At 38.1% G+C, this 23,910-nt stretch overlaps 1 protein-coding gene across 1 annotated transcript in view; it reads left to right on the top strand.

Annotated features, from left to right (window-relative positions):
* The window catches only part of LOC129777875 (facilitated trehalose transporter Tret1-like), a 39,530-nt gene that overhangs the window by 5,483 nt on the left and 10,137 nt on the right, over nucleotides 1-23,910 (top strand). Inside the window, exons 2-4 of the mRNA XM_055784445.1 lie at nucleotides 17,881-17,982; nucleotides 18,052-18,335; nucleotides 18,401-18,629. Coding sequence (XP_055640420.1) covers nucleotides 17,978-17,982; nucleotides 18,052-18,335; nucleotides 18,401-18,629 — 518 coding nt within the window. The 5' untranslated portion in view covers nucleotides 17,881-17,977. The remainder of the gene's footprint in view (nucleotides 1-17,880; nucleotides 17,983-18,051; nucleotides 18,336-18,400; nucleotides 18,630-23,910) is intronic.

The following is a 23,910-nucleotide window of genomic DNA, read 5'->3' on the forward strand; positions in this document are numbered from 1 at the left end:
AAGAAATGTCGTATATTGTCAATATATGGCAACACTTAAACATATCTTGTGTTGTACGTATCGCATCGGGTCATACTATACGGCTATTTAAAGACGTCAATCAGTGTCGTTTTGACAGTGTTGTGATTGTCCTATTCAATCTCAAGTTATAGCGCGTCAAAGATGAAGTCCACCAAGCAAGAAATATATATTTTATATTATATACACGTTTTTACTACCTGCGAGGTAAAACTGCAACGAAGGCGGCCGAAAAAAATCGTGTAGCTTATGGACCCGATACTGTAACGATTCGCACAGTACAGCGTTGGTTTGATCGATTTCGTTCTGGTGTAGTGGCTGTCGAAGATACACCCCGTACTGATAGGCCAATCGTCGTGGAAACCGAAAAAATCGTTGAAATCATCCAAGTAGACCGGCATGTGAACACTCGCTCGATTGGCCAGGAATTGGGTATAGACCATACAACTGTCTGGAACCATTTGTAGAAGATTGGATTCCAAAAAAAGCTGGATGTATGGGTGCCCCACGAGTTGACACAAAAAAATCTTTTAGACCGAATCGACGCTTGCGATGCACTGCTGAAAAGGAACGAACTCGACCCATTTTTGAAGAAGATGGTGACTGGTGATGAAAAGCGGATCACGTACGACAATCTAAAGCGAAAAAAGTCGCGCGGTGAAACCCGGTGAGCCGGCCCAATCCAATGAACCATAATGTGTCATGCTACTTAACATTCACGAATATACAGGGTTTTCCAACTTTAAATTCCGAAAGTAAATTGAAATAAAACACACTTAGAATTCGAATTTCGATGAAACTTTTATTTCAAATTAAAGTTTGGTTTATGCCATTATGTGTGAAATACAACATCATTCAAATGTCCACCTAGGGCTTCCTCGCATACCTTGATCCGGAACAGGTAATTTTCGATGACTTTTCGGCACATATGGGGCGGTATCTTGGTCATAACTTCACGAATGTTGTCTTTCAAATGTTCAAGAGTTTGCGGAGAGTTGGCATAGACACGGTCTTTCGTATAACCCCACAAAAAAAAAGTCTAGCGGATTCAAATCGCATGATCTGGACGGCCAATTGGCATCACCAAAACGCGAAATTATGCGTCCCTCAAATTTCGTTCGCAATATGGCCATGTTCGGTCGTGTTGTGTGGCACGTGGCGCCTTCCTGCTGAAACCACATGTCATCCGTATCCATATCTTCAATTTGTGGCAAAAAAAATCGGCCATAGCGCTCACGATTCACAGTTACCGTCTCGCCGTCCTCATTTCCAAAGAAATACGGCCCGATGACTCCACCAGACCATAATGCGCACCAAAGAGTGACTTTTGGCGGATGCAATGGCCTCTCAACAATCACGTGTGGATTTTCTGAGCCCCATATACGGAAATTTTGGGTGTTCACATAGCCACCGAGCTCGAAATGTGCCTCATCGCTGAAGAAAACTTGATGCGAAAATTTAGCACTTTGCTGCTGTTGTTCGTTCACCCAATCGACGTATGCCCGACGCATTCCATGGTCACCACGCTCTGATTTTTGTACCAGTTGGACTTTATATGGATGTAGGTGCAAGTCCAAATGCAAAATTCGCTACAATGATGTATTTGACAAGCCCAATTGCTGAGTACGCCGTGGAATCGAAACATTCGGGTCATCCTCCACACTGGCAGCAACAGCAGCAATATTTTCGGCCGAACGCACATTACGATGATGCACAGGTTTCACAATATCCGCTACGCATCCAGTTTGTTCTAATTTACGCACTAGATTAGCGATTGTGTGCTCTGTAGGCCGTCCATGACGACCAAAATCCGTCCGTAATGCTCGAAAAACATTTGCCGGTTTTCATCATTTTTATAGTATAATTTAACAAAATTAACGATGCTAAAACGATGCTGTTGTGCGATGCTAAAACGATCCATATTGTAAAATGGCAGACATTCAACTAACGATATGACGCTTTGGTTGACAGCTATGTCAAACGGTTGTCAGCGCAGGGCTGTATACTTTCGGAAGCCCGAAATGGAAAACCCTGTATAACCAAAAATGAGCAGATTATTCAGATACATGAACAGAATGAGAGTACCGTTCCGAATCATATTTCGGACGCTTAAGGCATATGATGCAGAAAACAGATCTAAACTTTATGCACAGGTATTATTTGGTAGTTATTTTTAATAAATCAGTTCAATATGCTTTCAAGCTTTCTACTTTGGTACCTATTTGATTGAATACATAAGAAAATCATCGAAAAAAATGCTTTTCAAATGAAGCGAATAAGAATCAAACTTCGGACACTAAATCAAATTTCTGACAGATTGAATTCAAATTTCGGACACTTTATTTTGTAATTTTATGGACGAAAATTACATTACACTTGATTATATTTTATAGTCAACTGCGAAACACTTACTAAGCAATCCCAGTAACCTGTTAACGATGATGAGAACTGATGAAACACGGGAGAAATTTAAATATTTATGAACGGGTAAATTCTACGTGCTCACGCAAAACAAACGTCAAACACAAACGATAATGAGTGGTTCTGTTGAATTTTTCCCTACTATGTAATAATTCCAATGTTATTCTCAAATGAAGTGATAGTGAAACCAAGGGATCACTCTAAAGAAGCAATTGTGATATTAAATTTATAGTTATATCATCAGTGCATGAAGCATTTCAAGATATTAGAACAAAGTGTCCGAAATATGATTCAGAACGGTATTCACTTTTGTTGCACCAAGTGAATTAACCAAGCGTGGGACGGAGCCGCAATAACGTACACATTCAGAAGGTGATTTTAAATCTGGACGGATCAAAAGTTTAGTTTCAGGAGTTTCATAGGAATATGTTACAAGCCCTAGAAAGAATGCAGTAAGGATTTTCGATGTTTGATGTTTGGTTCAAGATCATAATAAAATAACAATGAAATGATAAGCTTTACAAAAATCAAGAGCGAATTTCTCTTACATATCCGACATATCCGAGCTCAACCTAACAACGAAGAGCACAACTAATGACTGCATACATCTGTGTAGCGAATAAGAGGCAAAGAAGAATATAAACTTTCAGTACCGAAAGAGATCATGACGTTTTGATTCGCATGCTTACCGGTTCGCTAAGTGCTAACCGAAGCAGAGTTCTCTCGTTCTCGTTTGTGTTTGTGGGGAAATGGCTTCGGTAATATCAAATTTGAACAATCGAAAGTGCATTATTCAATGAAACTTTCAATCGGTATACACGGTATTCAATTGCGGTATACAACGCATGCGTTGTAGAGGCTTGAAGAGTAAATTAAAAATGTTGAAGCAAACTTTTCTTGCACTTGACACGAATCTTCAACTAGCAATTCTTCAAACCCAGCGTCTTTGAAGATTTCTGGCCTTTATTCATGCAGATGGTCAAGATCGAAATCAACGTCTTTGAAACGACCGACTAATTACAGCACAATGTTTCACTCAGAGCAGCATTTCCCTAAACTTTTTAGAGCTCTCTATACTCTTCAGTCGAAGTTTTCTTCGAATTAAGATAAAACATCAACACTTCCTATAGATGACAATTATTTAGCATAAAATCAGTAGTTTTCACACAGCCAAAAGTTAATGACACCAAACAAAATCACTAATGTGTCAAAGCGGATTATTCACCATATATCGTGTTGCATCGAAATCCAGACACTTAAGCATTTACGAGGATAACATAAACAACTATAAAATGATGCTATAGCATAGCATGAAACAGTCTTCTTTTTCTTTAACGGCGTTAACGTTCGCTGTGGAACTTTTGCCGTCTCAACGTATGCATTAACTAGCGTCATTTATTAACACTTAGTTGAGATTTCTTTAGCCACATAACACGCCTTGAATGTATTTCAAGGGGCAAGATCTAGAATACGCGTGACCACAGTGCAAGTCGAAGGAAATTTCTTTGGCGAAAAAAATCCCCCGGCCAGAACGGGAATCGAACCCAAACACCCGGCATGATAATGTGAGAAGCTAACCACTCGGCCACGGGTGCACCAAGCATGAAACAGTACCAGTCTAATAGAACTAGAAGGCATTAATGTTTGTTATGAATCACAGAAATTCACGAAATCATGTTATATTTGTTCAATATTTGTAAATTTTGGTTTTGTGATTACATTGAATATAATGATAAAGTGTCTGGATTAAAAAACCGTCCAGATTTTGAAGCATTACGCTATCTAAGATTGATTCGTGATGTTTTAGATATGTCGAATTCAACAAGCACATAATGCTGGAGGCATCTATTGAAAAACAACAGGAACTTAGTTGCACACCTAACACTGTTTTCATTTTAGTAGGAATTTTTCAGGTGTCCATTATTAAATAATTATTGCATTTGTAGTATTTTTCCGCTCAGAGCACAATTTAAACATCGGAGGTTCCTCCACGCTCTTTGCCTCGTGGCTTGTATGTGAAGCGGGTTTTAAATTGTTTAACTCTCATATTAATCAAATTCACACTGGAACAGATTTTTGCTATTCAAATCAGTGATGCACGAACTCTTCTTGCGTTGAGTATGCAATGAGTGCCTTGTAGTCTCATAGCGACCAAATCGTCCCAAACATGGCTAACCGCTAACCGCTAATCCGCTATTCTCCCAATTTCCCGTCGCTGCGTCTTCACGGAAAAGTGATTTGAGGAGAGTACATCGCTATTGGCCACTCTGTACATTAGCACGGTAATATAATAATCTGTCATTGTGATTTGAAACATTTGATTGAATGGATTGATATAAAATGTTTATGTTTGTGAAGAGTCCGAGAATATATCGCTATTATTATTCATTCACTGTTATCACAAAATAGGCTTTACTGGCTTATGGGGAAAGTTTCGATTGTTTTCTCATCCGAAGTGACTAACTGACGGTCTTTCAGTTGGTTAATTACTTCGGATGAGATCAAAACGTGTTACTTCTCAAACCACAAAAGTCACGTAAGGTATAACCATAAGCTTTCTACAAATGAGCATTTTCTGTCTAATCTCTAACATATTTGAAACTATTGCATAGCACACAGATGCAATTGTAAAGATTCGCGCGATTCCAATAGTGTTCCATTTGCATTCCAGCTTATTTTTTTTTTCTTACCCGATGTCGTTACTGTGAAGGCCAGTCTATTGTCGATGGCAACGTTAAAGCAAAATCCGCAACAGATTGATTCTGAGAACACTGACAGCGGCTACGATTTCTAAGCTGCTTGTTTTTACAACCGACACCTGTTTTAGGTGAAGATGGATGATGTGATTGCAGCTGGATTGGCATTCCCAAACACAACTGGCGTCACAACAACTGCTGCTCATGTATGTTATAGAACCGGTTCTTTCTAAATTTCTGGTGATTTCCAGAAAACAAATTCGAGCTAATCATGCTGCTGAACCTAGTCAACACATTTGCTCGGAACCTAAATTATTCAATATGAGTCGACATCAACAAAATTCTATGAGAAGCTTCTATAGATCCATACATCGTATGTATGAATTATTTGAGTATCATAAATGTATCTCTGAACTATCACTCATGAATTATAAAACTTATAATTGACAAATACATGCCTTTTCATCGATTCTCATTACGAGAAAAAGTAATTTTACATTCATGAGGAACATCATCTTAATCTTTCTTTGTGAGTTGCAAAGTCCCTCATTAGAAATGCGGACAACTGAGACATTTAAAAAGTAGTCGTTTACTCGATATTAGTACGGATCATTCGAGACGCCTGTCGAGTGGAGGCAATGTACAGAGACTGTTTTAATTATACGACTAAACGATAGAGATTTCCGTATGCTACATTACACCTGCATAAAATTGTGCTTGGACAATGTCAAATACGGTGAACGCGATCTTCTTGCGATAAGATGTTTCTTTAAAAATAGATTTAGTGAGTCAGGGTAGATGATTGAATAAAAAAAAATTTACTATTCTAATTTATTGTAGGAAGATTTTCAATCAATATTTTCGTTTCATATTCATAACACACTTTCATGCGATTTAAATGAACAACAGACTCCACAGTCTTACTCGAGCTTTTCTTATCTCTAACTTTACCTATACTTTGGTCACTGTATTAATGAAGGTGTGAACTTAGAGTTAATTTTACTTCCCCACGGCAATACTCATGTACATGTTTTAAGACAGTTCATTCAATGCTTTACGCTATTGATGATAGTTATCATATGTTTTAATTTGCACATTTCATATCTATGGTAATTCAATGCAATTTTGTACTTTTTGTTCCAAAATTGGTTTGGTCAAAAATTTGCTAGTTCGTATGGTCGCGGTCAACTATGCAACTCGATATATCAGAGTCAGCTTCCTTAAAATCTACTTCAACTTTTATTTGATTGGTGTGAGACCATCTAAACTGGTGAATCATGAAACAGTGGAAGTGTTCACTAGAGTTTCCTATGATGCTCTGTAAGAATGGGTTTTCAGCCTCCATTCTCGTATTCCGTCCTTTTCCGTTATAGTCTTGCAAAACAGTGTCGACGATGAAGGTATATTTTTTGAAGATGATTTTCGTTTGTTCAAGTCATTTAAAATATAATTTGTCTCTTTTTTACACCTTTATAAATACTTAAAAAAAAGGATAGGAATACAGGAATATGGAAAACATGGCAGGGTTGTCATAATAAAATCTGTATTTTTGATCTAAAAAAATTCTTTAATCTTAGTACTTCTTCAGAAAATCTGTTATAATGTCTGTATTGAAATTATATGTCAAATGTTTAGCCAAAATTTTGTCTTTATTATAATTGTTCGGCATAGTTATTACTGATTTGCCGATGTTGATGGTATTCACGAAACGCCAGTAAACATATACAATGTAGTAAAAACACAATGTTTTCATGAGGTGTAATGGAAGTTTAAACAGCTACCGAGATATGCCTTTTTAAATTGCGCTGCCTTAATACCCTTATTATAACATATTTTGGAACACACACTGAAATGTAATCGTTGTAATTAATAAAGGGTAGCATAAAAGGATAACAATTCTTAAACTGGATATTGCTACTGCTATGAAGTCATGTACTCAGTATACGGACAAATTCTGATGGATTATTTTTATTTAAACTAAATCAATTTAGGATATGTGTTATCTCTACTTATATTTTTATTTAAGCTTTCATTGTTCAACCGTTTGACGATTCATTACTGCAGATATTTCTGAAAGTTATCGAAAGAGTTCTGGATTCCGAATTGATCTGATTTAACTCGTGTGTTTCTGTTTGGAATGTTTTGTTCAAATTATTCATCAATGTCAAGCGTAGTTCAAACAAAAGTAAAATAAGCTTGGTTATCGAGTCGTCCAAATGATTCAAAATTTACTGCTTGGTTTCGTGTTTAACTTGGACGACGAATTTCGATGAGAGCCAGCTTCTCAGCAAACATTAAATCGTATGAATAGTCATAATAGGAGGCGATACAATACATCCAAGACACATTCGGATCGTATATAATGCACATAACTGGCATATACATGCAAAAGTCGAGGCGATATGCATATAGGGCATATTTTATAAGCTTATAAAGCGATCTACTATGCTTTTTACACTTATATGCGATTCAACCCGACAATGCTATATAAAATGATAAGAATGTGTGTATATGATACTGCATATCGCGATACTAGGATGATCGCTATACATATATATATATATATATATATATATATATATATATATTAATCCATCAATGATTTAGAAAATCGTGTTTTACCATTTTATACGATTTCGAATACATATGATTGTTATTATACGCGATTGTAATTTTATACGAATTTATATCGACCTAACATGTGCAAAAGTTATACTATTTAATGTTTGCTGGGTTGTTGGCAACGACTCATGTTTTTGAATTGTCAGCGCTCTAATATATCCTGAATTGAGTTAAACTCATTTGTTCGCTTTAGACCGGGCGAAAGACACTAATTTTTCAATAAACATCCAATGCAGAAAGAAATTTCAGCACAGGCGTTTTCGGTGCACAGAGTGTCATGTTCGCGGATTTTTCAATTAACTTGTTTTTTTTACGCGGTACCCGCGTAAAAAAAGATCAGTGCAATATCACATCTCCCCCTCAGCTCACATTTTTCTCTCATGTTCCCTCAGAGCAAATTACGGTAATTAGTGCTTGTAACGGAGTTTAGCGCTTAGTGCCGCACCTTATCACGATTCTTACGTGGATTTTAGGTGTTGGGGAACGGAGAGCTTGCCGGGCGGTACAACGGGACGGGGTTTTTACGGGCAGCTATTCGTGAATGTCTTTCCCTGCCTACTTAGCTCTGGACGGTCCAAAAGTGGTACTGCACGTGCATCGGCAGAAGAGTGTACAAATTACTAGGGAATCTTCTAGCAACAGCAGATGACCTCATTCGTGAGGAAAACCGAACTATAGCTACCAGTAACCAACGAAATTGCAGGAAAAACTACGGGTTTTCGATGCGAGCAACACTGAACTTTTTACTTCCGTTCTACGTAAAGATAGTCCCATTTGATATCTATCATTAGGTGACATGGCATCTTTTAACGCGGATTTTCCAATTAACGCGGTTTTTTTACGCGGATTTTCGAATAAACGCGGTTTTTTTTAACGCGGATTTTCCAATTAACGCGGTTTTTTTACGCGGTTTTTTTCACGAGGTACGTATCCCCCGCGTAAAAAAAAAGCCTGGGTGTACATGTTATTCTATAATACTTAAGCCACCCTATGGCAATGAATAATGATCAAAAGTGGAAAAGGGAAACAAAAACCGAAAATCATACATAATTCCGCGTATGGATGTAATTTTAGCTGCTTCGATATTAAGCATTTTGAGTGGTTTAATATCAAAATTCAATTCGCTGATAGAAGCTGATTGGAACCAAAAGCAAAACAGTTGAGAGTCTGTCCGTTTATACTGCTGAAAAGCACTTCGGGATGAGTTCAGACCTTGGTTGAATAAAATTATTCCTCTCGCGATCGATAAACCTCTATGCTCCATATATTACACACCTGTACATATTACCCCCACTATATGTCCATATTACCCGCATCGAAAAATTGTACTTTTCGGTCTGTTTTAATTTCAGAAAAAAACAAAAAAACAAAAACAAAAACATAAATTTCTGCATTACTCGAGAATTATCCAAGCAAATGAAACCAAATTAGGCATCTGAAGGTTTAAGGGTGCAATAAATGTTTCTATGATGGTTAGACACTCCTCCTTCTCTCTAGGAGGGGGGGGGGGCTCTGGTACTGCCATACAAATGAAGCATACATTTCTGCATAATTCAAGAATTAATCAAGCAAACTGAGCCACATTTGGCATGTGGAGGTTTTAGGGAGCAGGAAACATTTCTAAGGTGGTTCAACACTCCTCCTACCTATCTGAAGAGGGGAGGGGGGAGGTCTGCCATAGAATTGAAACAGTTTTGTTAGAAATACTAGAAATTTTATAGTAAAAGGTAAATTCAACGGGGTCAATTAGAAGATCAATCAATGAGCAGTTCTGCGATTGGACCCATGAACTTGCTCATAGTAAGAAAATGTGAATATTTGAAGGTATTGATAACAAAACACTAATTTTGGGCGGGACGAAGTTTGCCGGGTCAGCTAGTAACGCGTATTTTGCTTGTTGACAAAGCCATTTACCTAGAAATGAGCCTCATGGCTGAAGATGATTTAGTGATGAACATAATCTTTTTTTTTTCAAGATTCGCCTCAGCCCAATCGGAGAAGTTTCGCGTCTTAGTTCTTGAGTCAATTTGATCTTATAATGTAGTCCAAGATCTTTTCGCAAATACGATTTTTTTCCCAAAATATATATTTTATTAAGGCACATATGGCGTTAGCCTGAAGGGGCCGGGAATCCAATATTTTGACAATTTTTGTCTTACATCTATGTTAGTAATATGTAACCCATTACTCGCGGTTGGCTCGAGGTTAGTATTACAAAGATTCTCATAATTGGGATGTTGCAGTCTCCAGTACTCTGTATGTGTGGCCGACACGGAATACTTCCTATTGGGGTGCAACTGACCATTGATCAGTGACGCCCCCCTAGTCTGTACCTCATATCAATCGTGGTGCATCTCTCTTGACTCGAGGAATCCGGGGTAGAATGGTCACTGGGCGATAAACGATGAAGTTTGGGGGATGCCCAGGTCTTTAGAATACCGCGCAATTGACTGATGAGGGTCATTTTGGATGGATTCACTTACGACTGCGATATTTTCGTTGCTCGTTGGCACGGGAACATCCAACAGCGAAAATGTAGACCCAAATTTGGTCACTAAACTATGCACAGCCTGCCGGCTGGGACGATTGTTACGGCCGAAAATTTGAGTATGCGCTTTCAAAGTTGCAACCATTGGCCCCGAATTTCGATAGTCATTTTTAATATTGATTAAGCGCTGCTCGTTCGAGTACTTCACCATGATGAAAATGTTTTGACTACGTTTTGACATCGGCAAATTATTAAAATGTTTAAAAGATTTCTTCACACGAAGACACAAAACTGTCACTAGTGGATGGCACCACAAGTGTATTTTCATTCTGGTGTCATAGTTGGTTATCGCGGTGGTCATTTTCCAGTTAACATACACATGATCACAGGCGATTATATGTTTGTTCCATCACCACCATCATTAATAAATAAATAAATAAACATTGAAACCTCTTAATGACAACCATTTCTATCTACATTTGGCAACGCATAAAAAAAAACAACAATGTGTATGAGTGGCGCAAAACTGCAAGAATAGTACTTGCTTTACTTGCTCGGTCTGAAGAAGCGTTGAAAATCCGCTCTTGCAATGATACGTACAAGTAATCGGTATAAAGATTATCATTGACGAATTTGAGGTAAGTCACATGCATGACACGCAAAAATTGATTCATATCAACGTTTGAATTTCTAAACTCGAGTCAACCGCGAGTAATCGGTTTCCTATTTCATTAACCGTAGAATTAAGAAAACATGTTAATAGTAAAAGTATAGTTGAGAGTTTGGCTTCTTTAAACCTATGTAACTGAGCCTGTACAAATAAACGAATTATAAAAAAAAAAAAAAACGTTTGAATCATGAGATTGACGAAGTTCCTCTAGGAATGCTAGTGTCATTGAAGAAGAAGGAGAAAATGAATTCTTTTGTCGGTCTTCGTTGACTGGACATAATTTAGGCCTGCGTGTCGGGCCCTTAGCTCAGCAACGAACGCGGCTACTGATCCTCGAAAAGGTGGTGCTTAAGCCTATCAGGTAACAGAGGAACGGTGGGGAAGTAAACTCTTCAGCCTTATTCGAACTGGCCGCAGATTTCGGGTTATCTTCCGATACATTGTAAAAGTTTTAATGTTATTCAATTATGCTAGCATGCAGAAACAATGCTAATCAACAATTCAATTGTCAGCCTTTCCGTCTTACACATAGATTCCCTATTAATTATTACACAACTCACCAACTCATGTGTAAATACAATGCGAACATCATGCCGCTATCATTTCGTTCGATCGTGAATGTTGATTGTTTATGAGTGATATTATTCCATCGGAAATGATCAATTTCTTAGTGAGAAAGTTAAACTCAAATAATAATATCTACAGGGTATTTAAGATTAAACGCTCACGCAAAAAAATCGAATAGCTTCTTATAAAAAAATACATTTCGCTCCGTCGATGGTAACACTGCATTCTGCAAGAACGGGTATTTTTAGTGAAATCGTGTTACTCGAGCAATCGAAGCCTCAATGAAACTTTGTCCTTTTATGGTAAGAATTTCAACATTTCTCGTCCTCGATTACTTTCTCTGGCGGTACGTGAAGGACCGTTGCTATGTTAATAAGCCACAAAATCTGGAGGATCTTAAAGAAGAAATAACTCGGATTTTCAACAGCATCGAAGTCGTAATGCTAGAGTTGTGTATGAAGAATTTTGTTCACCGTTTAAAACGCCCCTTCGAAAAAAGGGGTGGTTACATCGGAAATGTCCTAAAATAAGCTTTATTTTCGTTTTTTAATCTGAAATTTTTCTGAAATCTGTTTCTGTTTAATCTGAAAGACCCAGTACTTGTAATAGATAAATGAATGAATTGAATCCCCAACATTCCCAACATTCTTTATGGTATGACCACTAGTTTGAGGGGACTCACTGCGATCTTCGTTATTCCAATAGAACGGAGTGAGACTATAGAAAACTCTTTAATATGTTTCAAAATAACATATGGGGACGGCGCCAGTGGTTGACGTTGTTGGAATTTTCTGAGGCGAAAAATCTCTGGTTACGTCTTCCTTCGAAAGCGAAGTAAAAGAAGTTGGCCCGGCTCTTGAGTTGTAGAGTCTGATAGGTACACCCAAACTAGTGTTGTCAGAAAGCATTTCATTTTCGACAGAAAGCATGCCATTTCGTGCCTTGAAGCGTCAAATAGGCAAATAATGTCATCTGTCCCCCAACGCTTTAAAATGTTTGTATGTATGGAAGCAGACATCTCTTTCTTTTCTTTCTTTTTTCATCTTTTTTGGGATTGCACCCAAAAAAATGTCCAAACGACGACAACGGGGTTCGAACCAAGACTAGCTGGAACGCAAGACTGTTTTACCCGACCGCGCTATCCACATGGCTAATGATGTTGTTGAGCAGATGCGTGATAATATTGCACCTGATTATAAAATGAAGTTGGAAAGTGTTTTCTAAGAGTGAAAAAAGAGCGCATGAAGGAGAGCAATATCTATCTCGGTCTGGGTTGTGCGTGTGGCAAAGTATGCAGAAAGCTTTTTTGTCTTTTGTTTCGCTCGCTCGTATTTATCTTAAGACGCGTCCACATTACGCCAATCGGCCTTGGCCGTCCGGTAAAGCCGATCAAATGTGGACGTACCGCCCGGGCTTGCCGACGTGCCGAAAACCGACTCGAATCAAACCAAACCCAACCCGAAACAAGTGGGTCCGGTTCGAGACAGTCGAACCAAAACAAAACGAAGCAAATTAGCGTTGACGACATTGTGCTTCGTGTGTTCGTGACAGCTTCGTGCATCCGATGGCGCTTCGGCTTCGTGAACCCGATGGGGCGTCCACACTACATAACGAACCGAATATGCCGCCTGGTACAGGCCGATCGGCATCATTCGGCATAATGTGGACGCACCTTTATATTGCTGTGCCATGTATATTATACAAATGCTTACCAGTATTTGGGAGTCATGACATTTTCTGTTATGTTATGTGTCATTTAATGTAATAAATCGGGATGACAAAACTAAAAATCAATTTTGGGTGTAGGAACAGGTGGAGTCGCCTCTCTGAAGTCGCTGATTGGCACTAAAGTGGCGGAATTAGGCTGACAAAAAATAAGCGAAAATCAAAAAATTAAATTAAATTAAAAAAAATAACATGTATTTTGTTTGTTTCTTTGTTTTTAAGAGGCTTTAAACTTTGCAGTTCATTCGCCTCCAACATGTATTTTGTTAATCTTATGGAGCTTATGGAGTAATATACACTGTATTTGTTTTTTTGTGTAATACTAATTTCACACAAAAAATCATCATGATAAAAACATTTTCATAGCCTACAACCATGACATCGAGGTGCTATTGCTTTATTACATGCAAAAACTCGAATGCTTATCACATTAATTTGTCGTTTTAATATGCGGCATTGTTAGCGATCAAGCGTCATTCATGCTGCCGTGCGTCTGGTTGAACAAACGATCGGCTAGAAAATGAAAACATTCGCCGGTGGATATGTCGGCATGTTATACAGCTTCTATGGGTTGCATTGCATAATACTCGTTTCCGATCGATTGGAACTAATGCAATGCAAATGGGTGAGGAAATGATGGTGTGCCCTTATGGCACTCTAATAGTGGAAGCTTTGGTGATGTTCAATATGAGTGAGGTAATTATCAATTGATTTATTGGAAAGACATTGATGAATGTAAATATCTAAGACAATTACTTTATAGCACCGCATGTATAGTGAGGCAGCCAAAACATTTAAAAGTATCCTTAAACTTATTTTCAAGTGCTACATGTCGCAAAAAAAATAAAACAATAGTCTCGATTTGTATTATAAGTATTGGTTAGTTCAATCAAAGATAAAGTCTTTATGCTGACATGAATGGAGTGTATAACGAATAAATTTAAAATGTAAAATGCTCTCTGAAGCATCTGCATCTGAATGCATCTGAACTGACAACATCGCCACGACTATAGAAACAGAGCGTGTCTAAAACTATAAGGCATCATGAAAGGAAGATATAAACATTGTATACATGTACTGTATACATTTACTAGATTGCCTGTTCAATGACACGAAGTAATTATGCCTAAAATGGGAAGCTGATATTTCTACTCATATAGACCTTTACCTCTATTCACACCTGACTTCCACTGATCATAATTGAACAAAGATGCTCTCATAACCGGTATAGGCAACAATGAAAGTCATCAGAAGCGTTCAGTTTCTCAAGGGAAAAATTTAAGGTGAAAAGATTCGATTGATAGGAATGAACCACATTTACATTTACAATGATCGACCTTCGCCTGCGATGACAAAATTAAAGTATATTGTTCATGACATGAATATGTAATAAGTATTGTGACCTTAACACTAATGTGCAACAACGATACCATTTGACTCAGCGAATTTGATTTGTCATTACGTCTCATTCAATTGAACAAAACAGTTACAAGTCTTACTTCAATTTTTAATAGGAACTAGAAGTGTGAACTCTATAATCTCACAATAAACTACGTTATCAAACGTTTCGATCGTTTAGAGTTCAATTCACATAAATATCACAAATCATCTGCTTCCTCCCTAATTTTCTTGTTTGTCTTCAACACAGTATTATGTAATACTAGAACTCGCCTGCATTGTAATTCAGAACGATTTGAAGATGAACAAAATTGTTATAAAATTTACGTAAATAAAGTAAACAAACAGTGGCACAGCCACAACTGAGCGATTAATTGGGAAATTCCCACCAAACCAGCCTGACACATTTGAGCAGACGCACGTGAATTTTCCTCTTTTTTTCCTCCCAAGACCCTCGAGCCATCTTCACTCGAGTTATAGAAAAGATCACGAAGGGTAAAAACCGACTCTCTTCTGCATCCTCCGTACATCATACGCCATTCGTTGATTTGCATAAAACTGGTTTATAATATTGCAAGCGGGAAATAATCACTGTGGAAGACTCGTCACGTTCGGTGCATTTCACGGTGAAGTAGGTAAATGGCAAGGCCCTCGGTCTAACGGTTAACGGTGATGATTTGCAACCAATCACAGCTAATAATTTCAACAGATCGTTTTGTTAAACGCCGGTGTCATTGTAGTGAATGTAGATCGTAAAAGGACAGCTACGCACGTGGTTAAATATCGTGAAGCAGCCAATGACGAAGAATTTCAGTTGTTTGGAGGCTATATTAATATTTAATATAATATTTAATATTCAAACCACTGACCACCCACACCGGAACATAAACCACCGGAAATTGCATGCATATTGTTATAGCGTAATCGTAAGCTTGTGACCAAGCAAACCATTTGTCATGACAATTGTCATGCGAAAATGCGAAAACAGAATAGAAACTGAGAGAGGTTGGCGTCGACATCATGCCTCATACCGTATGTTTCTATTCTGTTTTCGCATTTACGCATGACAATTGTCATGACAAATGGTTTGCTTGCTTGTGACCGATTCATGCTTCATTGATGCCGGTTTATGCAGTGTCTGAGGAGTACAAGTATCGTAAATGATGTTGGTTTGTCCAGTCGAAAATATGATCATAGTTTATCCACTTTTTTGAATGCTCTAATTCAGCGTACCTGTGCGAAATCAGGTATTCAAATGTTTAAAAAAATATGAATAAAATTGTCTTTTTCATGATTTACATTAGTTTTATAAGATACTTTCACTGAGACATATGTTTTAAAGGTTTATAAAATCAACCTTCCATTGGTGTCAATACGCCCCTCTTTTGGCCTATTTTTAATTAACCATCAAATGATTATTTGGTACCTATTCAAACCTTTTCTTGATTATACTTCCGTTCTACGCATAGTTGTCCCATGTTACTTTTTGACAATTTTTACTTTTCTTCTTAAAACGATGCTTTTATGCCTAATCTTCTGGAAAAACACAAAAAAAGTTATTGTTTGTTCCTAGCTTTTAGAAAAACAACATCAAGCTCAATTGTCCCATGTTGATATTCTGGGCATAACTGTCCCGCCATGTATTTTATGTAGATCCATAATAGTTTTATGTTACGTAATTTGTGCACGACGCCTTAGAGACTCCTTAGGGGGGCTGCCATACAAATGAAACACAAATTTCTACATTACTCGAGAATTAATCAAGCAAATGTAACGAAATTTGACATGTGCATGTTTTAGGGTGCAATAAATGATTCTATGGTGGTTAGAGACTCCTCCCCCTCTCTTAGTGTGGGGGCGGATGTGCTGCTATGCAGATGAAACATTTCCGCATAATTCAAAAACTATTCAAGCAAACGGAACCAAATTTGGAAAGGAGAGGGGATCCCATAAAAATAATGTACATATTTCAACCAAACATGACAATTGAAAATTTTCGGAAAACTCTGAAGGAAAATGGGAAATTCGAAAAATTCAATTCGCATGTGTTCTACATTACCTATTGACAAGCGTTGTTAGTCCATTTGATGTTTGCAGTAACGAAATTGATCTTCGTTCGTAAGTGAAAATGGATTTTAATGTGATAAAACGCACTCCTATATCGTCTTCTATATAAATAAATAAAAATGGATCGCCGAATGTGTTAATAAGAGCAAAACTCGAGAAAGGAATTGTCCGGTTTCGGGCCGTCTTCATTCTATCATATTTTCTGTATCAAACATTTATTCCATGTTACGGAGAAACATGTTATTTGCAAGTGGATGAAGAAGCTTGCACGAGAATTGTGTCTGAAAATAATCTGATATTATAATGTCGAGTTTTGGTAGAAGTACTGAAATTATAACTGTCCCACCATGATTTTTCCAACCAGTAATCAAGCTTGATTGCATCAAGTGAAGGGAACTTTTCACATTTCACTAGACAATGATTTACTGCTTATAAAGAACCAGGTGTAAATATTGCTAAACTGAAATGCTTAAAGCTTCTGTTCTGGTAGACAAATTTGGTAGAAAACTTTGATTGCATTTTTCTCAGTTGCTGATTTTGGGATATGGGACAACTATGCTATTAAGATTAGAGAAGGGTAGTATAATAACATGAGATAAATACTTCGTGATGTTGAACTTTAATAATCGCGTCTCCTTACCATTATTTTGAATTTTTACTGAATCAAATTCAATTCTCTACACCAGTTCCTTGCAGTTTCCTTTTCCATCGTATGATAAGATGATGAGTGTTTTTCTCCATTTACGATGGTGCGTTTGAAACATACCTAAGACAAAATATCAACATACATTACAGATTGAGAACACACTTTATCAATAATCCCAATAAAATAAGCAAAACAACAAATGGCCTAACGTAACACGAAAATTGTTGAAACCATTACTAGTTTATTCATCTTATCATCAAAGTTGACATGCTGATAACCATAAGGTTGAAATTATGCAGAATAATCTGTCTAAATGGACTAATTTTGTTCCATGCTACACAGAAGGGTTCGCAAGCGATAGGAACAATTTGCCGACCAAAGAAACCGAAAGCCGAAGGTTACAGTAAATATTATCATTTTGTTGACCCATCGCGCTACCGAACGAAGGCAGCTTCCAGTTTCAGTCGGATTTGTATTCGTCTTCTTCTCGTACAATCTTCTATTTCTGATGTTTCCGATGCTTCATATTTATAAGTTTTGCTTTTCGATTCATTTCGTCTAGATAACTACAATTCATAATCATAATGCAAGTGATCTGAGCCGACGCCAGGAGATTTAATCTCATTCTGTAACTAGTCTTGGATAGATCGATTTCAACGATGGGGTAACTTGAAACTAGACAATCGAAAAGTCATTATTCCATACGAAATCTGTGGTTTTTTTTTTGCTATAGAAAGTCCGTGTACACTATCAACCCGAACAGTCCCAGTGTGAACGGAAGCATGGAGCTCACGAATGGAAAGTTAGAAATCTCAAATGGCGATCAGAAACCGGAGGCGGGAAAATTCCGCACGATTCTGCCACAGATTCTGGCAAGCACGGCGAAGAATTTCCTGCTGCTAGATTTGGGGATGGCGGTGGCTTTCCCAACGATAGTCATTCCAGCGTTGCGGGGCTTAAAAAATCGAGCCGAGGATGAGTTTCTGTACTTCACACCGGTGCAGGCATCGTGGTTTGGTGAGTGTCAGAGGATTGATTTTAATCGATGATAATTGAATAATTTATATTTCTTATTGGTGCAGGAAGTGTAGCATACATTTGCCAACCAATTGGCAGCGTATTGTCTGGTATTGTACTTGAACCTCTGGGCCGGAAGCGTTCCATGATCTTGGTAAATATTCCTCACATCATCGGATGGTTTATGCTTCACTTTGCCGGTTCACTGGAGGAGATGTACATTGCGGCCGTGCTGTTGGGCTTGGGAGTTGGGTTCATGGAGGCGCCAATCGTTACTTATGTTGGTGAAATATGGTAAGTAGATCGGATGATTAAGGGTGGGAAAGTATTCTTGAAAGACGATGTATATAGTTTTTCTATTAAGATTGGAGATCGGTAGTGAGAATGGACTTTTAGGCTAGTTATTTTGCTTGATATTCAAAATATTTTTCTTCTGCTTTAGTACACTTTTAACATCGAATTCGCAATTCAAATGCGTGATCTAGCTGATTGTGATTGTGATTGTGAGAAATGCGTGGTCTAGCTGATTGTGAATGTCCACCGCTTTGATTGAAATCATTCGAATGACCTTAACGTTATTAAAATGCCTTTCATTTTGCATTAATTTTGCCGGTCAGTTTTAAAAATGCTGCTACTGACCGAACCACTGTGTCCACCGCCAAAGCATTTCCAGATGCTTCCAGGCCCACGATTGTTGGCTTGTACTGCTCAGAAAGACTCATCGGCAAAATCGCCGCAAGCAAGGAATCTTTCACCTTGAATTCAACGGATGCGAGTTTGTGGCTCGTGCTCATTAATTCCTACCACCTACTCAAGACTAGTATAGTTGATCAGCCGAACCGATGTAAATTTCCGAAGCAAACCGATTTTCCTGGTCAACCCGCTGTACTGAAGAGCAGATTCCAGCTTCTTCCACGCTTCCTTCACATACACTGTGTCCTGCACCAGGCTACAGTTATAGCTCTCCAGAATGAGATTAATCGTTACCAGAGGCTTCAACTTCACGTACTCGGAAACGGTTCCGCCATCTCCGTCAACAGCTGACCAGCTTCCTTCGCAGATTAGAACCACACCCACATCGCAAAAGCCCCCGTTGAAGAATTCTCTCGTCCTCTTACCTTTTCAATTGCCGGCAGCGCCACAAAACTCCTGCTAGCTCGAACGTTTCCCGCTTCAGTCCTGCATCTTCCATGGGTATCTCCAGCATCTTGATTTCCGCCTGTAAACATGTTCCTATTTTAAATACATTGAGAATCTTTCGGTTCCTGCATCGCTTTTCATAGGGGTAGTGGGGGAAATGTGGTCACGTGGGGTAAAGTGGTCACCTGTTTGTTTGGTAGTATAACTATTGACTATTGACACCGTATTGATAGTCAACTTATGTTAGAAAAATTTCATGACTTTTGAGTCACTCTGTACTACAGTGGAGCTGTCGCATGTTAAGATATAAATAAAAACAAAAAACGCTCTCTCGGTAGCCATTCGGCCGTAGTTTTGTGCGCTCCGAATTTAAGGATTTTCTGGTAAAATTTAGTTTATTTAACCTGATACTTGAGACAATTCAACAGTTTGGACGACTGTTCACATATTCTAGGGGAGGTGAACAGATATTTTGTTCAATTTCAACGATTATTTCGCATTTCGTTGTTTGGGGGGCAAAGTGGTCAGTGGAGGATTACTACTGACAATGCTCTGTTTCCAAAAGCTGATATACCTTATCACCTTCTGCTCTTAAAGAGGTCCCTTTTGCGGTTTTGACCCAGGAAGAATATTCCACCCAAACTAAAACCAAGCCTCATTTTGAAAAACGTTATGTGTTTCTTACTACTTTTTTGTACGTATGAGAAAATTTCAATTACGATTCTAGGTGAATAAGCTTAGCTCATTTCATACATGTACCAACTTTTTCAATAATGATTTAAATAAGTTTGGCAAAGAAAACGCGCATAAATCTATCTCTTCTAGCGTGATATGTGCGAGTGGCCACTTTGCCCCCCACAGGTGACCACTTTACCTCCTCACTAAAAAATGTTTTATTTTTCAACCTTTTTTCTAATAATGAAAAACGTACTATTTTCAATTTTCATAATGAAAACCGTTCACTAGCTTAAACTACAATATGCTTCGAAGAACGGGAATTTTAGTGGTTCGTGGACACATGAAATGGGCATGTTCCTTAGGGTGACCACATTCCCCCCAGTTACCCTAATGATAAGACCACTCATATTTTGAACATTTATGGAAGATGTACACTTTCCGGGCTTTTTCTTCAATTGTATATTGAACTTACTGTCTCGGTGAAGTTCGTCTCGCTTAAAATTGATTTTTCAATATGAATAATTTCAAACATTCACGCTTTCTTACAAACCGAGAGTTCGTAGGTCCAATCGCAGAACTCTTCATGGATTGATTACCCTTTGACTCTTTACAATTTCCATTCACTATAAATTTCCTAGTGCTGCTACCAAAACTCGTCATTATAGTATAACATTATTTTCAGACACAATTCTCGTTCAAGATCCTTCAATCACTTGCAAATAATATATTTCTACGTTACATGAAATACTTGTTTGATACATAAAATATAATAATATGAAGACAGCTCCAATCGAACGATTCTTTCGTCGAGTTTGGCTTACCAATACATTTGGCGATCCATTTTTATTTATATAAATAGAAGACGTAGAAACGCGAGTTTTCGCCTGAAGTTCCATTTTCACTTTCGGACAATGATTAATTTCGATAGCGCAAACATCAAATGGATTACCAACGCTAATCACGGTGTAATTGTAAAACATATGGGAATTCGAATTTTCCCATTTCCTTCATAGTTTCTCGAACAATTTCAATTGTCATGTTTTGTTGAGATATGTGTTTCAATTGTATGTGCCCCTCCTCCCTTCCAGAAGAGGGAAGGTGCCAAAGCATCACAGAAACATTGCGCTAGAAAATCCTCACATTCAAATTTTGGTTCAATTTGTTCTATTAATTCTCGAGTTATGCAAAAATTTGGGTTTTGTTTGTATTGGGAGCCCTCCATTCCAGAGGGGATTGCTTGGATTATTGTCATGTTAGGTTGAAATATGCCTTTTATTTGTATGGGACCCCCCTCCCTTTCTCTTCCAAAGAAGAGAGGAGTGTCAAACTATCATAGAAACATTTCTGGTGCTCTAAAATCCTATCATTCCAATTCAGGTTCCATTTGTTCTATTAGTTATCGAGTAATGCAGAAATTTGTGTTTTTGTATGGAAGCCTTCCCCCCTTTCGGAGGAGGGAGGAATGTCAAACCATCGTCGAAACGTTTTTCGTACTTCAAAACCCTCAAACGCCAAGTTTGGCTCCATTTGCTTGATTAATTCTCGAGTTATTCAGAAATTTGTGTTTTATTCGTCTGGCAGCCTCAACATTAGAGAGGGGGAGTAGTATCGAACCACCATAGAAACATTTGTCGCCCCCTAAAACCCAATTAAAATCTTTTTTGATATGCTTCGGATTGTCCGATTTTGGTCAAACCGTTTTATAGTAAAATTTGTTGCTGGTAGGTAGCTTTTTAATGCCTCTCTCATAGAAGTCTTGATCCTTAGTGGAGTAAAGATCTAGCAATATTTTTTTCCATCTTCTCTTGGTCCCAATTTCTCGTTACTCAGAAAGTTTTACGGTGCGAGAAAAAGGTGGTAATCGCTTGTAACCACACTATATCGTGGATGCATTAAAACATGCCAATCAAGCTGTCGAAGTTGTGTGACTTTGCGTTGTCCTGATGGTACAAAACACCTCCTCTGTTGGCCGATCCTGGACATTTCTGAATAATCGGTTCATTTGTTGACTGTAGAAATCTGAATTTAGTGTACTGCATTAAAAAAATATTTTTTTTAACAAAAAAAATTAAATTAAAAAAAAATAATTACACGTATTCTACTGTTACAGTATCGGGACCTTTAACACAGCATTCACAATTTCAGCGGCCTAGCTTGCATTTTCGCCTTTATAGAAGAAAAAGTGTTTTTCCATTGTTAATACCCTGTAACTCTCAACTGAATGGAACAAACAAAAAACAGCCAAAGATTTTTTCTAGTGTGAAATGTCACCTTTGCAACTAGCCTAAACTTGAAATTGTGTGATTGATATCAGGTGAGATATTGATCACTGAAGCCAGCTACCGAGAAAATTTCCCAACCTAATATATTTACAGAAGGGTGGCAGCGAAAATGATCATGTCAAATTTCAAAAACCGACCATGTACATTTTGTTTATTGGCCCAAAAAAATGACATGTGCAAAGTTTCAGCTCAATCGGACACGATTTAGGGGTGCCTCGAAGCTCTCAAAGTTCATTACAAATTCATAAAATTCAAAAAATAGAGGAACAGAGTGAGAAGTCGCGTAGGATTTTGTACTTCTAAATGCTCCTCTAATTTACTCCAAACTTTGAAAATCGGCTAGACAAAACGGCTGAACTTATCAATATGAAACGTTCACAGATGTTTAGGGAATACAATTTGCCTGCAAACATTCGAACTTACTGTGATATTTGCAGAATTACAGTGGATTTTGTAAAGTACTATAAAAATCCTGTTTTTGGCATTCTATTCAAAAAATTTCAATAATTGTTCTTCGTCAAAGTAACAAATTATTCTTCGGCATAAGCTTCGAGTAACCGGTCGTGTGCTGTGAGCGTCTCCGTTGAAGCATTGTTTTCGGTTACCGTTGGCTGTTATTATTTTTTTTTGTCGCCCGGGTGTGCTTTTTTCGCGCGTTTTCGAATTGTTCGAGATATCGTGGAACGCAGTGTGAACTCGGAATTGGTGAGAAAGGCTGAATCGTCAAAGCCTGGCAAGGCCAGCCGGCTTTCAGTTATCGCCGATTTGTCGCCATCGCAGTCGAAGTCGGACATCGGTGGTCAGTTGCACGCACACAATACCAGCGCGATTCGCTGCTAACTTACAGCAGTGTGAAGGAGAGCATCACTTCTTAGTGGTGTGTGATAGTACCGAGCGCTCAAGCGCTCCGATTGAGAAGCAAGCAGCGGTTGCCAGTTCATCAGCACTGGGGTGCATTGTGGTGAATAGAAATAAATAAGATATAAGATTTATTTTTTTTTTAAATTTTTTTTTTTTTTTTAATTATTATTATTATTATTAAAAACAAATTATTAGAATATAAGTACGAATTACAGAATGGCAGAAGGAGGGGGAGGATCTCCAGATATGGAGATCTCTGATGATGACTCCCCTCTGGTTGAAAAAAGTTCTAATAAAGGAACAGCGAAGACACTTAAACGCGTTCCTACATCAGAGGATGTTTCGTCCGGGGACGAGTCTGCTAACTCTAGCAAGCCCCCCTCTAAAAAACCTGCAAATACCTCCTCTCCAACCCCCCTCGCTCCTACAACAGCTCAGATTTCGCCTCCCCATCCTGTTGTCCCCGATCCCCTTCAATCCTCGTCATCTCCTTCTCGTCCTGTAGTCTTCTCTCCACGTGTCAAGGTCTATCCTGAAGATGCACCTGGAACTGGTCCGTGGGTTGTTTTCTTCAGGCCTAAGCCAAACGGAAAAGCACTTAATGTTATTCAGAT

Source organism: Toxorhynchites rutilus, chromosome 3 (assembly GCF_029784135.1).
Source record: "Toxorhynchites rutilus septentrionalis strain SRP chromosome 3, ASM2978413v1, whole genome shotgun sequence".
Lineage (NCBI taxonomy): Eukaryota > Metazoa > Arthropoda > Insecta > Diptera > Culicidae > Toxorhynchites > Toxorhynchites rutilus.